The sequence below is a fragment of the Hydra vulgaris genome, chromosome 13, assembly GCF_038396675.1.
Source record: "Hydra vulgaris chromosome 13, alternate assembly HydraT2T_AEP".
NCBI lineage: Eukaryota > Metazoa > Cnidaria > Hydrozoa > Anthoathecata > Hydridae > Hydra > Hydra vulgaris.
Genome location: NC_088932.1, coordinates 17,025,374 through 17,048,199, shown reverse-complemented (window position 1 = coordinate 17,048,199; position 22,826 = coordinate 17,025,374). Strand labels below are relative to the sequence as shown.

Below are 22,826 nucleotides of genomic sequence, written 5' to 3'. Positions count from 1 at the left end.
GTTTATCAATACAAGTCATGTGTCACTATCAACACAGGAAATTTATTTTATTTTAGCACTCTTCAGAGTATTTAAAATGTATCAAAATCTATTTGTACAAGAGAATTTTCACTCATAAAAATTTCAATAAAGTTTATCTTGGCGATGAAGATTTTATCTATTGTTAGTTTTAAGAAACGAAAAAAAAAATGTGTTGAAGTAAATTTGAAAAAATCTACAAATATGTTTCTCTTAAAATATGCTCTTGGCCTTAAAGCATTCTCAACTACATAGTTTATATAAGTATGTTGTACGAGACTAATAGTGAAGCACTTTTGCATACAAAGTTCATATGCAGTTTTACGTGACTACTGGTGAAGAACTTTATTTATAAACTGATTTACATGTTTATTATAAAGAGTTGAAAATTAGAGTTTTTAAAAAAAGAAAATTTGTACTAATTGCAAAACTAACTTACATGTTCCATGTTAATATATGAGCTCTGAGGAGATTTTGTTTTCATGCTTTGTTTCAACCATAGTTTGGAGGAGGCGGATATATTTTTTTATTACGTAACTTTAATAAAACATCGTGTTAAACCATTAAAAACTTTTTTTGAAATTTAAAAAAATTTTCGCAGGCTACATTAAGTTATAAAATATTTGAAAATTTAACAAAAGAAGTGATATCTATGTTTGTCTACAGAACAGTAATTTTTGTACAGTTACATATAAACACTGACATTTAAAGCAAGAAAAAGTACTGAAGTCAAATAAGTTAACCAAATAAAAGTGGATTATGGCATAAATAAATGTGGATTATGGCAAATGATTGTGGCATTTTTTGTATTGTATTAAGTGAAAAAAAAAAAGATTTAAAAAACTAAACTAAGTGGTTGAAATCAAACGTTTTAATGAAAAAAGAGTTATAAAAAAAAGAAAATAAAACTATCAAAAAAAAGAACAAAATAAGTTGTCATGCTATGAATATTTTTGCTATTATAAAATGTGTTTTGTATGCATAAACTCTTGAAATATTTCACTTGAATTTGCATGTGTGCAAGATTTCTAAATGTGTTTCTCATCAAATATAATGTCCGTGTTTTATAAAGCATGCTCGATACAAAGTTTATATGCAATTGCACCAGACTACTGGTAAAGTACTTAAAATATGCAAAGTATAAATTTTAAGCTGAGCCAGAGGTTGTTCTAAGCTCGTTACGGCATCTTTATACCAACTTGTTAATTATAAACGATTTAACATTTAAAATTATGGAAAAAGAAAATTTTTACAGATGTTTTTCCAAACTAGCTTACATGCTCCATATAAACCAACCTAAATTTTGAGAAGGCTGATAAGGCGTACATCAATATTTTTCTTTATATATATTATATAGGATGAAAATTGGATATTAATCTAATGGAAATAATTTGAATACTAAATTGGATAATAATCTATAGGAAAATTTAACAAAAAAAGTGTTTTTTCACTGAACATTAAAACTTTACTGAGTATTAACATTTAACAATTAAACATTTAACAATAAAACATAACAATTTAACAATATAACTTTAACAATTTAAAATTTAAAATACAAAATTTAACAATTTAAAATTTAAACAATTTAAAAATTAAAATATAAAATTTAACAATATAAATTCAACATTTAACAATAAAACATAACAATTTAACAATAAAACATAACAATTAAACATAACAATTAAAAATTTAACAAAAAAATTTGTTTTTTCACTGAACATTAAAACTTTACTGAGTATTAAAGTCAAAAATTTTAACCAAATAAAGGTGACTTATGGCAATTTTTGTAATAAAAATAACTTCATCAAAATTAGCTTTTAATTTGAAGAAGCAAGTTTTCAAAAAAATTATTAATATTGTATCAAAATAAAACATGACGCATCTCTGTTTTTATATTAATAAACAAGAGATATTCACAGAAATTTAAAAAAATAACACTTGTTTTTATTCGTTATACCAAAAATTACATAATGAAACTATTCATAAAATTTGTAAATATGGAGTACATTTTATTTAAAGTTTTTTTTTTTAATTTCTTTAGAGCTGACATATTTTCTTTTTCTTCTGGAGGATTTAATGTAAAATAAATTATCAGCATTATAAATATATAAAATTTATTAAAGTTATTTAATATTATTTACCATCAGTTGCTATTAAAGGATACACATTTTATATTAATTATAGAATAAAATAACGAGTATTTTGTTCAGGTTAAAAGCTATATACCAACAAACATGTATTGAGTTTTGAAATTCAAATGAACAACAACATGAACTTGCATGTTTGCAATCTTTCTTGTTTCTACCTTTTTACACTTAGTTTTTCATAAAGGTGTGGTTAGTTGAGAGTTATTGCTTTTGGTAATCAGTTTACTATATCAAAACACACTTGTAAACATCAGGTTATAGATTTTTTCTAATAGCTTATTATGCTACAATGCTTTGTGATCTTTTATTACTATGCATTACCAAAGGATATCTAAATTTGCTCTTGCTTACAATTGCTTTTAATTTAAGAGTGTTGCAAATTATCTGGGATAGCTATAACAACCAATAAGCAATATTCTCAAACTTTTTTAGTGTTGTATATAATTTATATATGGGAGTAATAAGTGTAAAGTTCTAAAAAGAAATTAAGCTATTTTTTCAAAACACTTTTCTTGCTAAATGATTGGATAAATGGGAACTTAATTTGAAAAAAATTATACCAAGTTAATAATAGTCTATTGATATTAGTAGGTAAATTTTAAAACTGTTTTAAAAATCTATCGTATGAGAATCACAGCATAGTCAAGCTTTACCATCTGGTTTATAGTTTGTTACAATGGTTGTCTTTTTTATATCTTAGAATTATAAAAACAAACTAAATTTTTTAAATCTTTATTTTTAAGAAAAAATTCTGAAAATCACGGATGTTTTAAGTTGTGAGGGTGTGTATAAGTATTTGTACTATATTGCACAAAATTGGATAGAAAAATCATAACTTTTTTTGCTAATATTATTTGGTTTTTTGTGAAATTACTCAAATTCACTTTTATCATTCAATACGCTCTTTGACATTTGTTTTGATTTAAACATACGCGCAAAAGCCTCTCTTTCAAAATCAGCGAATCAGATTGCGCATATCTCTGCCTATTCTGAGTCTGTATAGGGTTTCAAAATATGCTTCCCGTTTTGAGTTGATATCTCAAGAGAGACATACAAACAAACGCGGTGGCGTTTCTTTGTATATTCTTATTTACGTGAAGGAAACCATTGTGCATTACGTTAGGAATGATTTAAGCAATTCTAACGGCGATAAAGAGATTTCAACTATTGAAATCTTAAACAATGAATATAAAAATGTATTACTAAGCTGCTGTCATCGACCACCTGACGGTCTGAGCGAGAATCTGAACACGTTTTTTGAGCAAAATGTTATCCAAATAGGCATTAAAGAAAAAAAAAACATAGCGACTGTAAAATAAAATTTTTTATGGTTTAATATTTGAAATAGGAGCAATTCCACTAATTAATTGTATAACTAGAGTATCGGCAAACTCAGCAACTCTCATTAATAACGTTATTGCAACTAATATCTTCAATAACAACACACAAAAAGCTATATTGAAACCAGATATATCTGATTATTTCTCAATATTTCTATGATTCAACTCAAATACGAAAATTAAAACCAAAACTAATCATAAGATATGTAAACGCATATATAATATGAACAATACCGAACAGTTTAAAAAACAATTATCACTGCTTCATTGGAAGCATATAAATTTTAATGACGACGCAAACAAAATTAATTAAAATTTTTTTTAAACATTTCATTCTGACAATGATGCTAATTTTCATATATGTGAAAAAACAATAAATCAAATAAGCTTAAATGCTTCTTTGATAACTAAGGGCTTTAAAAGTCATCTAAGATCAAACAAAAGCTATATATAAATTACTTAAAAACAATACACCTTTAAACGAAAAATTATACAAAGATATCTATTTGAAAAACTCGTAAAAACTTAATAAAGTAATACTCAAAATTTAATTAAAAATGTTTAAAACAAAATTCCTAATATCCAAGTGATGTTCAATAACTTTTTAACTCCAATGAATGATTGCATTTGTTCTAATAAATTATTTTCTGAGCTATCATTTGAGAATTTTCAAGTTTCATTTAAATCTATTAAAAAAACAAAGCCCCGGGAGCTGATGAAACAAATGGAAACATAGTTTTGGAATGCTTTGAACAATTAAAAGATATTCGCATTAAATTTTTTTTTTAGAAAAAACTCCTTCCTTAACTTTAAAGTTAAACAAGGAGTTTTTCCTGACCAGTTAAAAATAGCAAAGATAATCCCAATATAAAAAAAAACAGAACTTATATATGTAACTACCGACCTATCTCAATATTCCTATTTTATCAACATTTTAAAAAATCTTAGAAAAATTTGTTTACAATAGATTATATACTTATTTTAAAGAGAAGAATTTTTTTATAAAAATCAGTTTGGTTTTAAAAAACATAGCTCTACTGAGCTGATCATCCAATTCGTCCGTCAAATCACACTTTCAAAACTCTTTCAAAAATTTTTCAAAACTCTTTTAAAAATTTATAACTCGCTTTAAGTATTTTTTTACATTTATAAAAAGCATTTCATACAGTAAACCATAGCATTTTGATTCATAAACTTAAATATAATGGAGTGAATGGCGTATTTTTAAAATGGTTTAAAAGTTATTTAACAATCCGAAAACAATTTGTTTCTTTTAACGATCCTTAAAAAAATGTTTTAGGTATTTTATGTGGTGTTCCGCAAGGATCAATTTTAGGGTCACTTCTTTTTTTAATCTACATTAATGATTTGCATAAATTTTATAATCTTTTAAGTATTATCTTTGCGGATGATACTAATTTATTTTTATCTGATAACAATATTAATAAACTCTTTACTAGTAAGAATAAAGAGCTTAAAAATATTTCAAGCTGGTTCAAAAACAATAAACTTACCCTAAATATTAAAAAACAAAATGGATTCTTTTTCATTCGATAACTAAAAAACGCTATTTACCCCCTGATATTTTTATTGACCAAATTGAAATAAAAAGAGATTCTGTCACAAAATTTTTAGGTGTTTTCCTTGATGACAACATCCCATGGAAGCAACATATTGATTATGTTGGTACCAAAGTTTCCAAAAATATAGAATTTTTTATGAGGCCAGAATCTATATAAATAAAAAAGTTTTTTTCTATATGAATTATGCAAATATTGCTTGGACAAGTACTGAAAGAAGTAAGTTACAATCTCTCTATTGCCGTCAGAAACTTGCAATACGTGTAATTAATTTTGCTGGTCGTTTTTCTCACTCTTAACAACTTTTTTCTGAAATGAGAATACTTAATACTTACGAACCTAATGTTTTCAATAATTTTAATATTTTATGCTTTGTATATATATGTAAATATAATCTTTCTCCTGCCGTTTTTAACGATCTAATTACCTTTAAACCTACCAATAAATACTCTCTAAAAAATGCCAACCCTTTAAAAGGTTCCTTTTTAAAGCTAAGCTAAAAAATCATTTACTCTCCCATATTATCAAAATTTGACAATAGTATTTATATTATAGAAATATTTATTAAACCTTATTACTTATACTACAAAGTAATATGTGTATACATATTTTATTTTATTTTGTTGTACTTGTAATTACTTTAAAACCTAATATTTTATTTATTATCCTAATATTTTATTTATCAATCTTAAATGTCAAAAATGTTTTAAAAAGAAAAGTATCAATAGGAAAAATAAGTCCAAAAAACCACCTGCGATTAACTATCACTTGTATTTAATGTTAACCGAAAAGCAAGAAAAGCATATAAATGGTGAAAAAACAAAGTCTCTTTAAACTGCCTCAGCATGAAAATATCAAAAATAAAAAATAAATGTTTTTGAAGTATCAGTTACAATAGTAGGTAAAAAGACTTTTTACCTACTATTGTAACTGATTATCCTAATTCAGCATATAGGTATAAATTAGCAATTACTTGTAGGTCTTTTACTAAAGTGCAAATAAAAAAAATAAAAAATCGAAAAAAGAACAACTATTAACAAATTGTTCCTAAAATTTAATCAAAAACTAGTTTTAGCTTCTTTTAGCTTCATTTCGTTTTTTTTGCTCATTCTCTAGTATAAAGGACATTTGTTTAATTTTTTTCAAAATAAACAAGGTTTTGTCGAGTTGTAAGGTTTAATTTTTTTTTTAATTAGCACATTTTTCATTAAAATGTATGAGTTTTAGCTGATTATGCAGATAAAATTAAACAAAATTTTCAAATTTTTCCAAATTTTAAAGAATTATATAATGTAAATAATAGTTTGTTTGCAAATAAAATCTATAAAAATTTTATTTTTTCAAATTTTTTTTTCTTTAGTGAACCACCATAAATCGAAACATTCATAAATAAGAAACCGCTTGGAATAAAATCTTTCAATTTTGCAACTTATTTTTTTTAAAGCACTAAATTTTTTTTTTAAGCTTTTTTTCAGTTATAAAGAAAAACCAAAAACATAAGGTTGTATTTAAAAACGATATTGGTTGTCTCGTCATTTAGTTTTTGATTAAAAGGTTCCTAACGTTTCCAGATAATCTGCTTTATTTCTATTAGCTACATAAAAGAAAAGTATGAACAAGTTTATAAGTTCTGTTAATATTGGTTAAACCTCCACCAATTGGAACATTTTGGTTTTTAAATCCCATGTTATCCAATCATACATTTGTTAAGCAATATGTTTTGCAGGTGTTCAACTTTCTGTTTCCTCTGAATTATTTTACAAAACAAACCAGGCTCAGAAATTACTAAAATTATCTTAATGCTTTCGATAAGTCCCTCTTGGGAACTATTTTGATTTTAAATGTTTTATATTTGATAGAGGAAGTCCTGAACTTGGATTGTATGTTGATTTGTTTGTTACTTTATCTTTCTTGTATTTGCAATAAATGTTTTTGCCAGTTATTTTTTTTTGACTGTGCCAGTTGATTTTTGATTGTGATTGTGCCAGTTATTTTTTTTTGATAAGGCAAAATGAAATGTTGTGGTATGAATGAATTTATTTATGACTTGTATATTGTTTTTATTATTTTTTGCAATTATATAAAAATTCTGAAACTTTTTAATACGTCTAAGCTAAACTATTTTATTTCAAAGGTAAGTTGCGCGAAAAGTAATGGAAAATTGGTTGAAATACGAAATGGTTCATTTAGTAAATCATTATTTCTTATTTGAAGGTTTTAAATAGAGATGGAGAAAATCCCAGAAATATTTAATCCTGGAAATTCGGAATTGAGAAATTAGTCCCCGGGAAATCCCGGAATCGAATAGAAAAAAACGCAATTGTAGAACGAGGAGCGTAAGAAGAACTTTTTAAGCACTTATCAAACACTTAAAAATGAATAATTTAATGATAATATAACTAAAATATTTAATTCATTAATGAATCTAAAATTAAATTAAAACATCTGATTTTACAACTTAATTTTGTTATATTAAAATTTATCTAAGATGTTAACATTTAAAAATTAATGAACCTAAGTATTTTAAATTATTAAACAATACAATAAAATGGTAGCACAGTATAAATAAAAATAATAATTAAAAAAATATATAAACATGCATGATCATACATGAGTTATATACTTTTTAAAAGTAGTACCTTAAAAAGCTCAAAGCGTCAATCATTTAATCACTTAATCGTGTTCGATTTTTTGAACATAAAAACCCAGCGGCGGAGAATGCTCGTTCAGACTCTATACTGATAATACACACTTGTTGTATTATCCGTATCGATAGTATATAATCATATGTTTTTTGAAGGTTATTACCTCTTGTGCTACTACATTCAAATAACAACATTTCTTTTTGAATTTTGGAAGATATACTTTCTACCCTTATTGTAGGTGGTGTTCGTATTGTTGTTAATTTTTTTTTCCACATTCCATTTAATTGTTCGCTAATGGTTTTGACGTTATTATTACATTTGTGGCTTGATAAAGCCTGGTTCAACTGAACATCGCAAAACACTGGTCGAGTCTGCTGTTGTAATTATATTTGCCGAATTTAAACGCTTTACCAGGTTTATAATAATTTTTTTTATTTTGGGTATTTGTATTTGGTACAAAAAATTCTCGCATTTTTGATGAAGAACTGCCAGCTATAGAGGGTGGGCAAAGCATAGTCGTTGATCTATTTTTAGAACTTTTTTAAATTTCTTCATAACGCTTGCACCTTTCGATTAGAAGTGGAACGCACTTTTCTGCTAGCATAGACCCTAAAATGCGAATCAAACCTAAATTCCAATAACTTTTCAACTCGAGTACATTCACATTCATATATCTGCAGTTTCCAAAAGAAGCCTACTCATTGAGCATTAAGGAAAGTTTAGAGTCTCTTGATATTTGATTAATTATTTCCTTTATAACTTGTTTTTTAATCTGCTCGTAATAGTCTAACACCATTTTTCTTATAGAATTACGTGATTTTGGGACATTTTTATAGCCACGTGCAACTAACCTAGCTCGTATATCAATAGAATTACAAGTTCTGCTAAATGGTACTCCATCTTTTGCTGCCATACGTGCATAAACGTTAGAGAGACTTTCATGATTTTTTGATGTTGTTTAAAAATAGTTCGTGATTTTCGTTTTTTTATTTTGAGGTTCCTCCTCTGATTCTCTGATTCGAAGTCGAAGTTGTCGCGGAAGATTTTGGTGCTTGAGATCGAGACATTACTTTAAGTTTATGTATGGACAGTAAATGAGAATGTAGACCTTTTTTGGAACCACCAGCGATTATCAATACTTTTTTGCATGTATTTACTTCACACATGGCTGTTTCATCTGTTCCTTTTAAGTAAGATCTCCATATGGGCACGGTTAGCCTTAACTAAATATAGGTCTTTTGAATTGTATCCGAATTAGTTTCAACGTTTTCTGAAAGAGTATATTTTACTGATCACTATGTATATAGTCCGATAAATCAGAAAACTCCTATTAAGTAGTTATGGCATTTTTAAGATTTTTTCGCGCCTTTTTTTCGCGTCTTTTTTGTCTTTTACGACCATCTTTAATCCGCCATTTTTTCTGCCACAAATTTAATTGCAAAAGACAATCATAGAACAAATTTTGTTTAAAAAAATGTTAAGAATTGGTAAATCACATCCTCAGACGATTTTAGATCATCAAAAGAACAGAGAAAAAGTATGTCTTTTTTATAGTTGCAAATGTCATCCGAAAATAAACAGCCAAAGACATATAATTTCTAAATTTCAGAGCTGTTTTTAGGATTATAACATTGCTGATGATCGATACCCTACTGGATTGTGTCCAAGGTTGGTATACTTAATGATTTTTAACTAAATAAATGTATATAAGAAGTATATATGCCATAAACGTACACAATTAACTTTAACTAAATTTAGGTTTTCTGAATTGTGTCCAAATTAATTTCAACGTTTTCTGAAAAAGTATAGTTTACTGATCACTATGTATATATTCCATTAAATCAGAAAATTCCTATTAAGTAATTATGGCATTTTAAAGATTTTTTCGCACCTTTTTTTGCAAGTGTTTTGCGCCATTTTTTGGTCCGCCATGTTTTCATTCAAAATTTCATTGTAAAAGTTAGAGACAATTTATTGGAAATGAATAATACAGATGGTACTGTGTTATATTACATAGTTTAAGAGTGGATAATAACATAATTGGAATGTTTTAAATCATCAAAATATTTACAAATATAAAATTAAAAACTATTTCTTCTTGAATTGAATCACTAAAAAATATCAATATTTAGATCAAGATGTCCAAGAGAAACAAAATGTTTTCCATTATAAGAACTTAATGCCCTTACTAAATTATGTCTATAATTAGAATTATTTGCAGACACCTTGTACCAGTTCTACGAGGCAGTTTTGAAGAGGCAGTGAACACTTTCTCCTGATTGCTCCGAATTAACTCCAAGGCCCATTTTTTTTGTTTTACAAAATTTAGAAACATGATTGAACACTATATTAAATTTTGGTGTTAAAGTAATACCATGTTTCAACAAATTTTTATAGCAGGCTTGTAAATTTTTGATATTGGTTTGAAAGTTTTTATCAAGTCCGGATCCTAGATTTAACAACTAAATTTAACAATCTTAAGCATTCTCCATTTTAGTTTAATTGGCAGCTTATTATTAAAGACTTCCCACTTTTTAAGAATTTTTCGAGAAGAATTTTCATTAAATTTTCCACTATGCTGACCAGTCTTAATAATTTGCAACTTTTAGTAAATCTTCTTCATACTCATTTCCGACCAAATCCGCTCCATGTTATCCATTACATGGTTGACAGTTCCCTCCATTATATGAAGCTCCGGTAAAACAAGTCTATCTACAAGAAATTCAGAGGGGTTTCTATGTACTAATACAGGATTTATACAATTCTTAAAATGTTGTGCACACTTAGGTTTTCAACCAGATTCTTTGAATTTTGTATAGTTGTTTTGACAGCTCTCGAAAGTTCTGTATGGAGCCTTTGTCCAAGTTTCTCTTCTATCCCACTGACATAGATAACAGGGATGAATTGAACTGCTACTTGGAGATATACCTATCAGAATTTGACTAAGTTTTATGTCGCATACCCCAATGTGCTCAACTTTTTCAAGATTTAATTTTTCAAATAATATTTTAATTATTAAATATCTTTCTGGGATTTCTGGAGCTATCAGAAAAAGAAGTGAAGCATTTACTGACGAATCTTTAAATATTTTTTTTAAACCATCTTTATGTAAAGACTTGCAAGCTGTTACAGGCTTTGTTTTAAAGTCATCTATTTCAACTTTGCCGTAATTTTCAAAAATTTCATTGAGGTTACCTATATTTAAAATTTTTTTGATAAAACCACAATCCCTATCAACAGCAATTTTTAGCAACTGATTCTTAGAACCAACAAATTTAAAATCCAGGAGTAGTTTAACAAAAAGAGTAGCATCATTGTAGTACGCTACTGTAGTATTTTTATATTCCAACGTTTTATCCTGTTTTATCTTATCAACGTTTATCAACGTTTATCAACGTTTTATCTTATCAACGTTTTATCTTACCGAAGAAAATACTTTATTCGAATTTTTTTAAATTCGAATAAAGTATTTTCTTCGGTAAATAATGGGAGAAGATAACGGTCCAAATCAGAGACACATTCTTTCAATCCAGGTTCTACAGCGTTTCTTCTTTTTGAACAACTCTATAATTATTAATTTTTTCATATAATAAGTTTTACTCCAAATATTGCATCATTTTATCGCGCAGAATTAAATTTGTATTAGAATTGTGATTTTATCTTATCATATTAGCAAGTTTTATCATTTGATGGTTACTTAAGGAAAGAGAATTCTGAATATAAAGAAGATTTTTGTGAATAAAGTTGATTGCTTTTGGAGTATTCACAGATCTGATAGACGGTTTCAGTTTACCACCTCCTGTCTTCAATGAAATGGTGTTACTACTTTCACTACATAGCTTTTCTTTAACAACGTGAGAAGCCATTTGTTCCTTGACATCTAAATTAGTTACAAAACTATAGAGACTGAATGAAAAAGGTTTCGACAACTTTACATTGTTAAAAAGGTTATAGGTTCAAAAGCTTACGAAGGTTTTTTTAAACCAAAATTATCTTTTTTGATTTATTATTCTTAATATTTCTTTCACTTATCTCTCTATTTGTATCGCAAATTAATACGGTTTTTCTAATACCTTGATATCCGGATGAAGCTGATATGTTATTTCTGAAAAAAAAAATTACATTAACGAGCTTGTTTTCTATGGAACATGGTATACAACCTTTCACAATCAAATAATCAAAGTTATAAAAACGTTTTCTACCTGAGCGTTGTTGCATTGCATTTATGATGCAATCCTCTTTTAACTTTAGTCAGACAAGAACTACACCACTGGCTTATAGCTGCCGTTTTAAAACTCTTTATACCAGATTTGTTCTTGAGTATGCTTCCCTGTGTTCTTGCGATTTTGCATATTTCACAGCTGCAAGTTTTTAGTTTTCTGAAATTATATAAAAAATTATAATTTTATATTTCTTTACAACAGATATATAAATGAAATAACATTTTATTCATTTCATGTTTTAGCCGGGATAGTCATCTTTGACCAGTCAATGTCAAAATTTATTTTCTGCCTGAGATCAACAACATTTGTTCTTTCAACTATACCCCTACACCTTAAAAAGACAAAGATATGCTAGTACCAAGAAAAATGAGATATGATTCATTTATCAAATCCTATTTCTTTGAGTTCAACAAGGTATCCAAGTTTTCAGTTATGTAAGTGGTTTTACGTTTATGACATATATACTTTTTATATATATTTATTTAGTTAAAAATCATTAAGTTTACCAACCTTGGACACAATGCAAAACGCACTAGACCTTATATTCTATATAATACCAAGTTATTGATCATTCTCAAATACACAATGGGAATATACACCATTTCATGAAAAAAATTTTTTTTCATTAAACTGCCATTATCTCAAAACAATGAAAAATGACTTAGTGCGTTCTGGCAGTATACCCTCGATATTCTTTATCAGACTTATTATTCTAATTGAGTTTATTTATAAACAATTTCTACTTTCAATAACTATAAATAAAGTTTATTTAATAAACTTTTTGTATATTGATAAATTTATTAATTAAACGGGCGCTAATAAAATTTTGTAATTTAATACACGCACACGCACACGTTTGAAATTAAAATTTAATTGATATTAAAATGGAATTAAAATCGCGCACACATTTGAGAGCAGAAAATTCCAAATTAAATTAAGGTATACCTTCTATTAAAAACTTTTCCTCCTCCCATCCCGCAAGCGCTAAAATTTTATTTATTTTTTATAATATACTAGTTTTAATAATATAATCCCCCCCCCCCCCACCATTTTATTGTGCCTACCTCCTCCTCCCCCCCCCCCCCCCTCCTTCACTTTTTATTTATAGGATCTTTTTTTTTTGTTGGTGTTTATGTTTTCGGCCCCTATTCTAAGTTTTTATTTTTAAAAAAATACAGAATGAGAGAGTTTTAAAAGAAAAACATCCCAAAGAGAATAAATAATAGTTATAGAAGCAAACCGCTACAATACCAAAGACGATGTACAAACTACCTAAGACGACATACAAGCTACTTAACTACAATGATAAGCTTAAACTTTATTAACTTTTACTATTTTTTTGACGATTCTGAAATCCAGGGAAATTTCGAAGACTAAACCCGGGATTTCAGGATAAACAGTTTGTACGAAATCCCGGGATCCCGGTATTGTCATCCCTAGTTTTAAAGTAATTGGGGTTGCTAAAGACAGGATGAAATAAAATGTTTCTCCATATATAAGTAGAACATAAAAAGATTAAAAACGTTAAGTTTGCATTCATTAAAGAAAGGTTTTAAATGCAAAGAGCTATCTATAAAAATAATTACGAATATCGCGTGTTTCTGTTGGCAACGTTTCTAAAATGTTACCTTTCTTTTATCAACAATGTTGCTACAACTTCGTTGAAACTGTATTCTCGACGTAGCTAAATATCATTAGTCAAAACACGAACACTATTATTATAAAGCATTTCTTGTTGCACCGAAGGTTATTTCTATAGTAACTGTAGAATCGATGTTTAAATCGATGTTTAAAATCAATATTTGTTGAGCTTGTTTGTGATAACAAAGAAAGTACTTTATATAATATATATAAAATGTGTTCTTGTTATACTTTTTAACGGTATAAATATTTCCAATGAAGAGCTATAAAAAAGTGCAATATGTTTAGCTTAAGTTAAACAATCGAATTAAATTTAAATCAAATGTAAATAAGACAGGTTAAATAAAAAGAAAGTAGATGAAGCCTGCTTTTTAAATTCTTTTCTAATTTTCTGTGAACCTCAGAAATAATCAAAAAAACAAGAGTTTTCATTATTGCGTTGCTAGAACGTAATGAACACGTGATAGAGTACTTTCCAATGGAATTTATTTTTAAAAGTTCTATAATCTTTTTTTTTTTTTTTACCTATGTCTTTTATTATTATTAACATTTAATACATTTTTGTTTTGCGTTGATTATATTTTTTTTTGGGTTTAAAAATGCAAAGCGCACTTAATAAAGAAAACCAACATTAATTTTCTAACGTTCTCAGGTCCGACAACAAAGATTATTTTAAAGAGCTAAAGCCCTAAATAATAATCTTAAATAATTATAAATTAGCTAAATGATAATAAGTATTAGAGCTATACCGGACTTAATTTTTCCCAATCCGGCCGAATTGGATTTGCCGGATTTCTACTGAGAAATCCAACGGAGCCAGAGCCGGATTTCGAAACAAAATAACAAGAGCCGAAATCCTGTATACTTTGGTATTGGTATTAAGAATGGTCGACAATGTTGACCATTCTCAATATCAATTAAAAACTGTTTTCTGTTGAACTTCATTGTTGTTATTAAACAGAAGGACACACTTCCACATAACATATCATAGCATAACAAAATAATTGATAAACAATTAAAACTCTCAATTTAAAAGTGAAGTAAAGTAACTTCCGTTTCAGTTATTTTTTAAAAATGTCTTTGATCAGTTTCGAATTGTACTTTAGTATCTATTTATTTCTGGTTACGCCAGATACTGACTTAGCTGAGTGTCAATGCCTGTTGGTAATTGTTATTCATCTGCAGTGCCACCAATGGACGTACACTGAACAATTTCATCACTACTTTGTCAGAGTAATGATGTAGAAGAATTATCCAGTCGGGCTTGTTTTGCTGAAATTTCTTTGGTTTTGTCAATCTGCTGCTCAGCATCCTCAGATTGACTTCCATCTTGCATCGATACCCTCTGCGCTGTAACTTTATTGCATGTATATTTAACCACATTTGTGTCTTCATTTCAGACTCTATCGTGTGTCTTCACTTCAGAATTTTTCGTTGAGTTGTTGCTAGAAATTAGGCTTAGCTAATTAGATTGTAATGAAATGAAAATACTGAGACCATTACAAACATGGAGTTCATATAATATAAAATTACAAAAAACATTGATTTGTATAAACAAAATACTAAGTATGCATGTAAACACGGGAAAAAAAGATGTAATAAATATTTGACCGAAATTCAGAAATCCGGCTAAAAGTTTGCCGGATTTGCTAACTTTTGCCGGAGCCGGATTTGAGCCGGATTTGTAAAAATGACCGGATTTCAGCCGTAGCAGGAGCCGGAGCCGAAATCCGGTACAGCCCTAATAAATATTATTTAAGCTTAATTTGTAGCTTAAAATACACTTGACTGTACACTATTGCCAGTTAGTATGGGACGCAAAAAAAAACGCCTTTTAACGTCTTTCGAACGTTTTGGGAAACTTTTTAACGTTCAAAAGACGTCTTTTTAAGTTCCCGTGCCTGCTGGGTCATTATCATTTTAAATGTTTAAATATAATTTATTTTTGTTTAGGTCATGGAATTAGATATACGCGAAGCATTATGCCAATACTTTTTATCTTATTCTGCCATGCATAAAATTACAGCGTTAATAATGGAGAAAGTTCATTGGTTAATGATTTTTTTAATATTTATTCCAAACTTCACTCTAATTGCTGCTCTCTATGCTTCCAGTAAAGGAACTCTGCTTTTTCAAGAAAAACTCGTAATGCTTTTATCAGTCGTAGATTTGACTGTTGCGATTATTCAAACACCACTTAAAGTTTTTATTACAACATACTCAGATAATATGAAATGCTTCCAAATTGCCATAGTCGCATTTTGGCATGTGTTTCCAACTATGTTTTCCTGCTGTATTATTCTAGTTATATCAGTTGAACGCTATTTAACAATTGTACATGACAACAAGTGGCATGGAATTCAAATAAAAAATATTTACTTAACATTTGTTGTCTCCCTACTTTTTGCAATAAGCATTGCATCAAGTTTATGGTTCGCAATATCTGTTGCATCTAGTTCCTATGAAAACTTACCTTACATCTACTCATCTATTGGATCTGTAACATTATTTTATCTAATTTTTGTTACATTTACAAACATCAGCTTGTTAACTGGTACTAAACAAATAATGAGAAGCTGTGATATCAATATTCAGAGAAACAAAATGGTAGAAAAACAAATAAATAAAACAGTTGCGATGATATCAGTTACACTTGTTGTTCTCTACTTACCTACCGTTGTGGCAATGCTAATTTTAGTTGCTGCGCTTAAAACAGGAAATGATCTTATAGAAAATATCAGCGTTATATTAATGAGCTGGTCACTTCTTTTATGCCAAGCAAATTCAATGATAAATTCCGTAATTTATATTTTAAGATGTCGAAAAATTAAGAACTATTTTTTATATCAATTTTCAAATATTATTATCAGAAAAAGAAACGTATCAACATAAAAGTTGAGTGAACAATAAAATTTAAAAAATATAATGTCATTCAAAGACCAGTGTAGTTGTTGTTGTAATTGTTGTGGTTGTTGTGGTTGTTGTTGTTGTTGGGAATCAGTCACAGTTGAATAAAACTTTTTGCAAATGTACAATGTAATCCTTTAGATAATAATTATATCCTCTACCTGCTTCGATCAAATATTAAATGATAATAAAAATCCTCAGTTTTAAAAAACTTTTTAGTAATCAGTTTATAAAATGTTTGAAATAATCTCTCTCTCTCTCTCTCCCTCTCTCTCTCTCTTTGCGCCAAGGCTGCCTAATGGTTCAAAACTGATAAATTGGCTTTTTCTATTGCATCCTAGAGACTATTTTTTTAATATACAGTCTGTAAAAATTAAGAATAATATTTACAACGATTTAAAAAAAATAAACATGAAATATATTTTAAATGATTGTCATAAAATATGTGATTTAATATCAAACTTAATTATTTTTAATAACTAAATTATAGTCGAAATATAGTTAATTTGATATTTTTAATTAAAACTTAGAAAATTTGCTTTATAGAGCAACTATTCTAAAATTAAAAATTTGTTTTTGTTTTTTAAGCAAACGTTCAAGCAACCATAATCCAATTAGGTGAAAATAAACAAGAAGACGAACTTTTTAAAAGCCCTGAGTTTTTGCAAAACTGTAAAGACGAAAAAACACTAAAAGAGCAATAATATTTTGTTAGTTTTTGTATCATCACGATTCATTGTTGTATCATAATGATTCATTGTTGTATCATCACAATTCATTGTTGTATCATAATGATTCATTGTTGTATCATCATGATTCATTGTTGTATCATAATGATTCATTGTTGTATCATCACGATTCATTGTTGTATCATCATGATTCATTGTTGTATCATCACGATTCATTGTTGTATCATCACGATTCATTGTTGTATCATCATGATTCATTGTTGTATCATCACGATTCATTGTTGTATCATCATGATTCATTGTTGTATCATAATGATTCATTGTTGTATCATAATGATTCATTGTTGTATCATAATGATTCATTGTTGTATCATAATGATTCATTGTTGTATCATCATGATTCATTGTTGTATCATCAAGATTCATTGTTGTATCATCACGATTCATTGTTGTATCATCACGATTCATTGTTGTATCATAATGATTCATTGTTGTATCATCACGATTCATTGTTGTATCATAATGATTCATTGTTGTATCATCACAATTCATTGTTGTATCATAATGATTCATTGTTGTATCATCATGATTCATTGTTGTATCATAATGATTCATTGTTGTATCATCATGATTCATTGTTGTATCATCACGATTCATTGTTGTATCATCATGATTCATTGTTGTATCATCATGATTCATTGTTGTATCATCACAATTCATTGTTGTATCATCACGATTCATTGTTGTATCATCATGATTCATTGTTGTATCATCATGATTCATTGTTGTATCATCACGATTCATTGTTGTATCATCATGATTCATTGTTGTATCATAATGATTCATTGTTGTATCATAATGATTCATTGTTGTATCATAATGATTCATTGTTGTATCATCACGATTCATTGTTGTATCATCATGATTCATTGTTGTATCATAATGATTCATTGTTGTATCATAATGATTCATTGTTGTATCATAATGATTCATTGTTGTATTATAATGATTCATTGTTGTATCATCACGATTCATTGTTGTATCATGACGTGCATAAGTTTTAAGTTTGCTAGTAAAAATATTTGTAGCAAAATTAAAAACGCGATCGGGCAAGATGAATGATGTGTTTTCTGTCCTCTAACTTTAAAAAAATCGAAAAACTAATATATCTAAAGTATCACTAAACAAATAGGTGTCACTAAAAACGTTTAAAAGACGTTTTTTTAGGACCGAATGCCGGCTGGGATCCAATATTTCTAACCATAATATTTTTTTTTAAGTCCCAAGAAATATAATAATATTTGATTGAAACTGTACTAAAATTTTATTTTTAAAACATCATTAAAATTTTTCCTCAATTTTGCCTTCTATAAGTAAGATGGCTTTTAATCCAGAAATAGGTTGAACTATTTATGCCACAATTCTTAAATTTTTTTAAGAGAATGCAATGGTCATATAAGTCTATAGATACTATTAAAGATGTTTTCTAACTTTAAAATCTTTGCCACGATTACCAATAACAATAGCAGTAGAAATATCCATATATTTGTAAAGTTATTACTCCAAATATACATTTCATTTTAATATGAAATTCGGTAAATGTTTAAAAGTAATAATAAAATTTATTTGAGAGAAAAATAATGTGGCAACTAACAACTAACAAACACAAAAAAATTAAGCTAACCAAATAACATAAATAAAAAATAAAGATAAATAGGCGAGCCAAACAAAATAAATAAGATGGAATTTCGAGAAAAAAGCGCGTTGAACAAAAATCTTAAACGAACTTTTTTACTATTTAAAAAAAAATTAGAAAATTTCTTTTGCATAAATGTTTCAAAAGTAATTGTTTCGTAAACTTTTTATTACTATGCTTTATTTATATATCAGTTGCTATGGCATTGTTGTTATGGCACATATATTTATAGTTATTTATTCAGTCATCAATAATTATTATTTACAAATTTATTGAAATCATGCACAGTAAAAACAGATCGTGGTAAAAATATATTTTAAATGCATTTATTAATTAGAGACGGATTGAGGCAGACAAGAACCCCTCTATTCTGACAAAATTTGCAATTATAGCTGCGCCAACCAAATTAAAAAACGTGAATAAACTGTACTATTAAGGTCTACATTTAAAACAGTTGAGTGATGGTGCGTTTATTGTGGTAGTTAATAAGGAATTCTATTTTTTAACAACTCTTATAGTAAATAAATTACATATTTCATATTGTTTCCATATTTTTTTGACGGCTAGTTCAAAGTCATGACTCCCTATTCTTAAACTATACTTAGATCTTCGATATGCTGGCATGGTTTGTGGCGCTAAAAAATTGATTGAATCAATTCCATTAATTATTTTGTAATGCTGTATAAGGTCCATACGCGTGAGGCGGTTTTCAAGCGTAGTCAAATTAGGCCGTGTTAAACGTTCTTCGTATTTTGGGTGAATTAATCCATTTTGTGCTTCGATATCAAATTTTTTCGATTGCATCTATATCTCCTATGATATTTGGAGACCATGCTGGGATGGTAAATTCTAATAATGATCGGATATAAGTAGTGTATAGGAAAAGCCAAAGAGTTAAACCACTACTTATGAATCATTTTTTAAATTTCCCTAGCACTCAATTTCCAGCAATAGCGGCGTGCTCAGCTTGTAACTTCACTTTAAGATTATTAAATACTATAAACCCTAAATGGCATTGTTTTGCTGTGGTTTCGAATCGTTTTCGATGACCATTTTGTGGTTCCAGTGTATATATACATTTTTATATGACTCATAACTAAGTCCGGTAAATCGTTAATGTAGAGCACAAAAAGGAGCGAACCTAAAAACCAAACCCTGACTACTCTGCTAAACACCTTTCTCCATGGCAATGATGTATTAACTATTTTGACACGTTGTTCTCTATTTGCCAATCAAATTTTCATCCAGTTATGTAGTTGATCGTGAATGCCATATGTTTTCAGTTAATATAAGAGTCTTTCGTGCGGTACCTTATAGAACGCTTTTGAAAAGTCTGTTTAAATTCCGTCTGCTGTAAAATCCTGATTAATGTCATCTGTAATATCCCGTGATTCTAATAGGTTTGTCGTGCAACTCCTGTGCTCAAAGTCATGAAGAGCTGGAGTAATAAGTTTGTTTTTGAAACAATGCTGCATAATACCATTGTGGATTAAACCACAATGTATCTTTTATAATGGAGCTGCGCCGGAGTACTTATTAACTTCCATAATTATTCCAATAGAAAAATCCTATAAAAAATCTCTTAATAATTCAGATAACTATTGCGGTATTAATATCACTCCTATCTTGAAAAAACTCTTTGAATATATTATCATGCAAGTATGTTCAAAAATATCAGACAGCCAATCCATCAATTTGGTTTCAAGCAAAATAGCTCCACCCTGCATGAAGTTCTTATTGAGTGAAACATTAAAACACTATAGTAATAATAACTCGCCAGTATATATCTGTAGTTTAGACGCAAAAAAGGCCTTCAATAGCTGTAACCAGAATTTGCTGTTTGAGAAACTTTAGTACAACAAAAACTTACTGCTATCAGTGGTTCGTGCACTACGATAATTATACCGCTCGGGTACAGCTAATATATCATACCTTGGACATAAATCAAATAATTTCCACTTGTCTCAAGGTGTGCAACAAAGATTCATTTTGTTGCCCCATTTTTAAAACATCTACACTGTAAGTATATTAAGTCAAATTGTTTCCGATTGTAAAGTTGGAATGACAATAATGGGTTTATACACTAGTATCATTGCTTATGCAGATGATATAATCCTGCAAAGTTGTACTCTTTCTGGGCTACAAGAGTTGATCAATAAAGTTCAAACGCAATATCAAAACCTCTATATCAAATTAAACACAGAAAAAACCGAGTTCATTATCTCTGGTAAAAGTTTATTTTCAAAAAACACAATACAAATTAACGGTTTTTCCTGAAACTCAATAATAAACTGAAATACCTTGGATTCCTATGGAAAAATCAAGGCCGTGGACAAAATATAGCTACAATCCAATCAGCAAATGTAAACGAAAAAATTATTCAATTTTAATTAATCTCCAGAGCTCTTTCGAATTCTGAAATTCGTTTTTGTCAACCATTAACTATAGTGCATTTGTTCAAATCTCTGGCTGTGTACCAAACCTCTGGCTATACCAAATCTATCATACGAATTAGAAATTTGTAATTATAACGATACTTTTCTCAATAAATTAGACGCTGTTGGAAGATCAACATTAAAATTTCTCTTTAGTATTTCAAAATACAGCAAAAACTATCTGCATTCCTACTTTCTACCATCCTCGTTTGAAACAAATTGAATCTGTGTATCAGATTACTGAGCAATTCGACTTGTTTTTCCTCGATTTTTACTTAAATATCTGATATTGATAAGGATAACTGGTTTATCAACGAAGTAATGAAAATTTGAAACAGCCTGGAGCTAAGTTTCGTTTAATGTTTAATTAAGAGGGAAAAAATCATTATCAAACGTCGTAACGATGACGTAGAAGAATATATAACGGAAATTTTAAACCAGTCCTTTTAATACTGGAACATCAGAGAACAAAGAATGATATTTAAAAATTTGATGGAAGAAAGCATTCCAAGAAGAATCTAAATTAGAATTTCAACTTTGAGTATAAACTATAAGTTTTATACTCTTTGTATTTTTTTACCTGTAATTTTGGGTGATGAAAAGAATAAATAAATAAATATGTTAAATATTTTATTGGTCACCGATCCGTTGCTGTCTTCAAGTAAATGGATTTTATGGATCGTGAACTTTGATTTTGCTTTTGACATAAGAATTGAGTTCCTTTGGGTTATATTTAAAGGAGTTAGTGTATCTTCGTAGTTAAGTTTGGCTTTTTTCACCACTTTTGTGACGGTTTTTGCTTTTTTGTTATATTCTGCTTTAAAAAGATCTGGCGTGATCCTGGTCCTGCTGACACATATTTACCCAAGAATTTACTCTTTTTTTTAAAACTTCCATGACCTCACTAGTAACCCATGGGTTATTATTTGGCTGGCATAGCTTTGTGGTACTTAGTACGTAGAGTGAAGTAGCTTCATTATATTTGTCAATTAAAAGTTTGTATATTTTGGCCTCAGATATTTTAAAAAACCCCAGTCATAACTTCTGAAATAATTCGAGATAAAATTGAAGTTTGCCTTGCTCCCCACTAATTGAGGTCTTATTTGTGGTTCATTGTTTGTTATTGCTGCTACAATTGAACCTGCAATAGTTAGGTGAGTTTGTGGGGTAGATCCTAAAGGTTCAGCTTGAGTTAAGAAAGTTAATCTGTCTGGCTCGTTGGCTATAATTAAGTCCAAAATGGACTTTGTTTATTTAACGCGAGAATTTCGAAAGGTCGGAAAAGTGACAAGTTGCGTAGTATGGTTTTCCTCTAAACAAGACTTGAACTGAATGACAGGTAAGCTGTTGATCAGTATGTTGACTGCTGTCGAAACACTTCGTTCAACGTTAAAACTTTTATAGCTAATGTGTCCAAAATTAAAGCTAATGTGTCCAAAATCTACATAGAGTAATAAGTAGCCGCAACCGATTATTTTAAGGGCCTCTGTAGCAGTCTGAATTGA

At 28.4% G+C, this 22,826-nt stretch overlaps 2 protein-coding genes and 1 long non-coding RNA gene across 3 annotated transcripts; 1 reads left to right on the top strand and 2 right to left on the bottom strand.

Moving 5' to 3' along the window:
* Positions 1 to 11,264: 11,264 nt before the first annotated feature.
* Positions 11,265 to 13,694, bottom strand: LOC136090319 (uncharacterized). The gene is made up of 4 exons (XR_010643343.1): positions 13,582 to 13,694; positions 11,933 to 12,109; positions 11,804 to 11,835; positions 11,265 to 11,610 (listed from the first exon to the last, which is right to left on the bottom strand). It is a non-coding gene; the product is annotated as an uncharacterized LOC136090319 (long non-coding RNA).
* A 974-nt stretch (positions 13,695 to 14,668) lies between these two features.
* On the top strand, positions 14,669 to 16,903 carry LOC124815500 (uncharacterized). Its single transcript, XM_065815751.1, has 2 exons — positions 14,669 to 14,758; positions 15,548 to 16,903. Exons 1-2 carry the CDS (start codon positions 14,669 to 14,671, stop codon positions 16,484 to 16,486), a joined length of 1,029 nt encoding a protein of 342 aa, XP_065671823.1. The 3' UTR covers positions 16,487 to 16,903.
* Positions 16,904 to 17,190: 287 nt separating this feature from the next.
* LOC136089692 (probable DNA repair protein RAD50) lies at positions 17,191 to 18,225 on the bottom strand. The gene has a single exon (XM_065815750.1). It carries the CDS (start codon positions 18,223 to 18,225, stop codon positions 17,191 to 17,193), a length of 1,035 nt encoding a protein of 344 aa, XP_065671822.1.
* Between the last annotated feature and the right edge of the window lie 4,601 nt (positions 18,226 to 22,826).

Bases quoted from the DNA above. Each gene is read 5' to 3' on its own strand.
- LOC124815500 (XM_065815751.1), top strand. From the start codon at position 14,669: ATGTCTTTGATCAGTTTCGAATTGTACTTTAGTATCTATTTATTTCTG. The intron at 14,759-15,547 runs GTAATTGTTATT...ATTTTTGTTTAG, and splicing joins CTGAGTGTCAATGCCTGTTG to GTCATGGAATTAGATATACG.
- LOC136089692 (XM_065815750.1), bottom strand. From the start codon at position 18,225: ATGAATCGTGATGATACAACAATGAATCATTATAATACAACAATGAAT.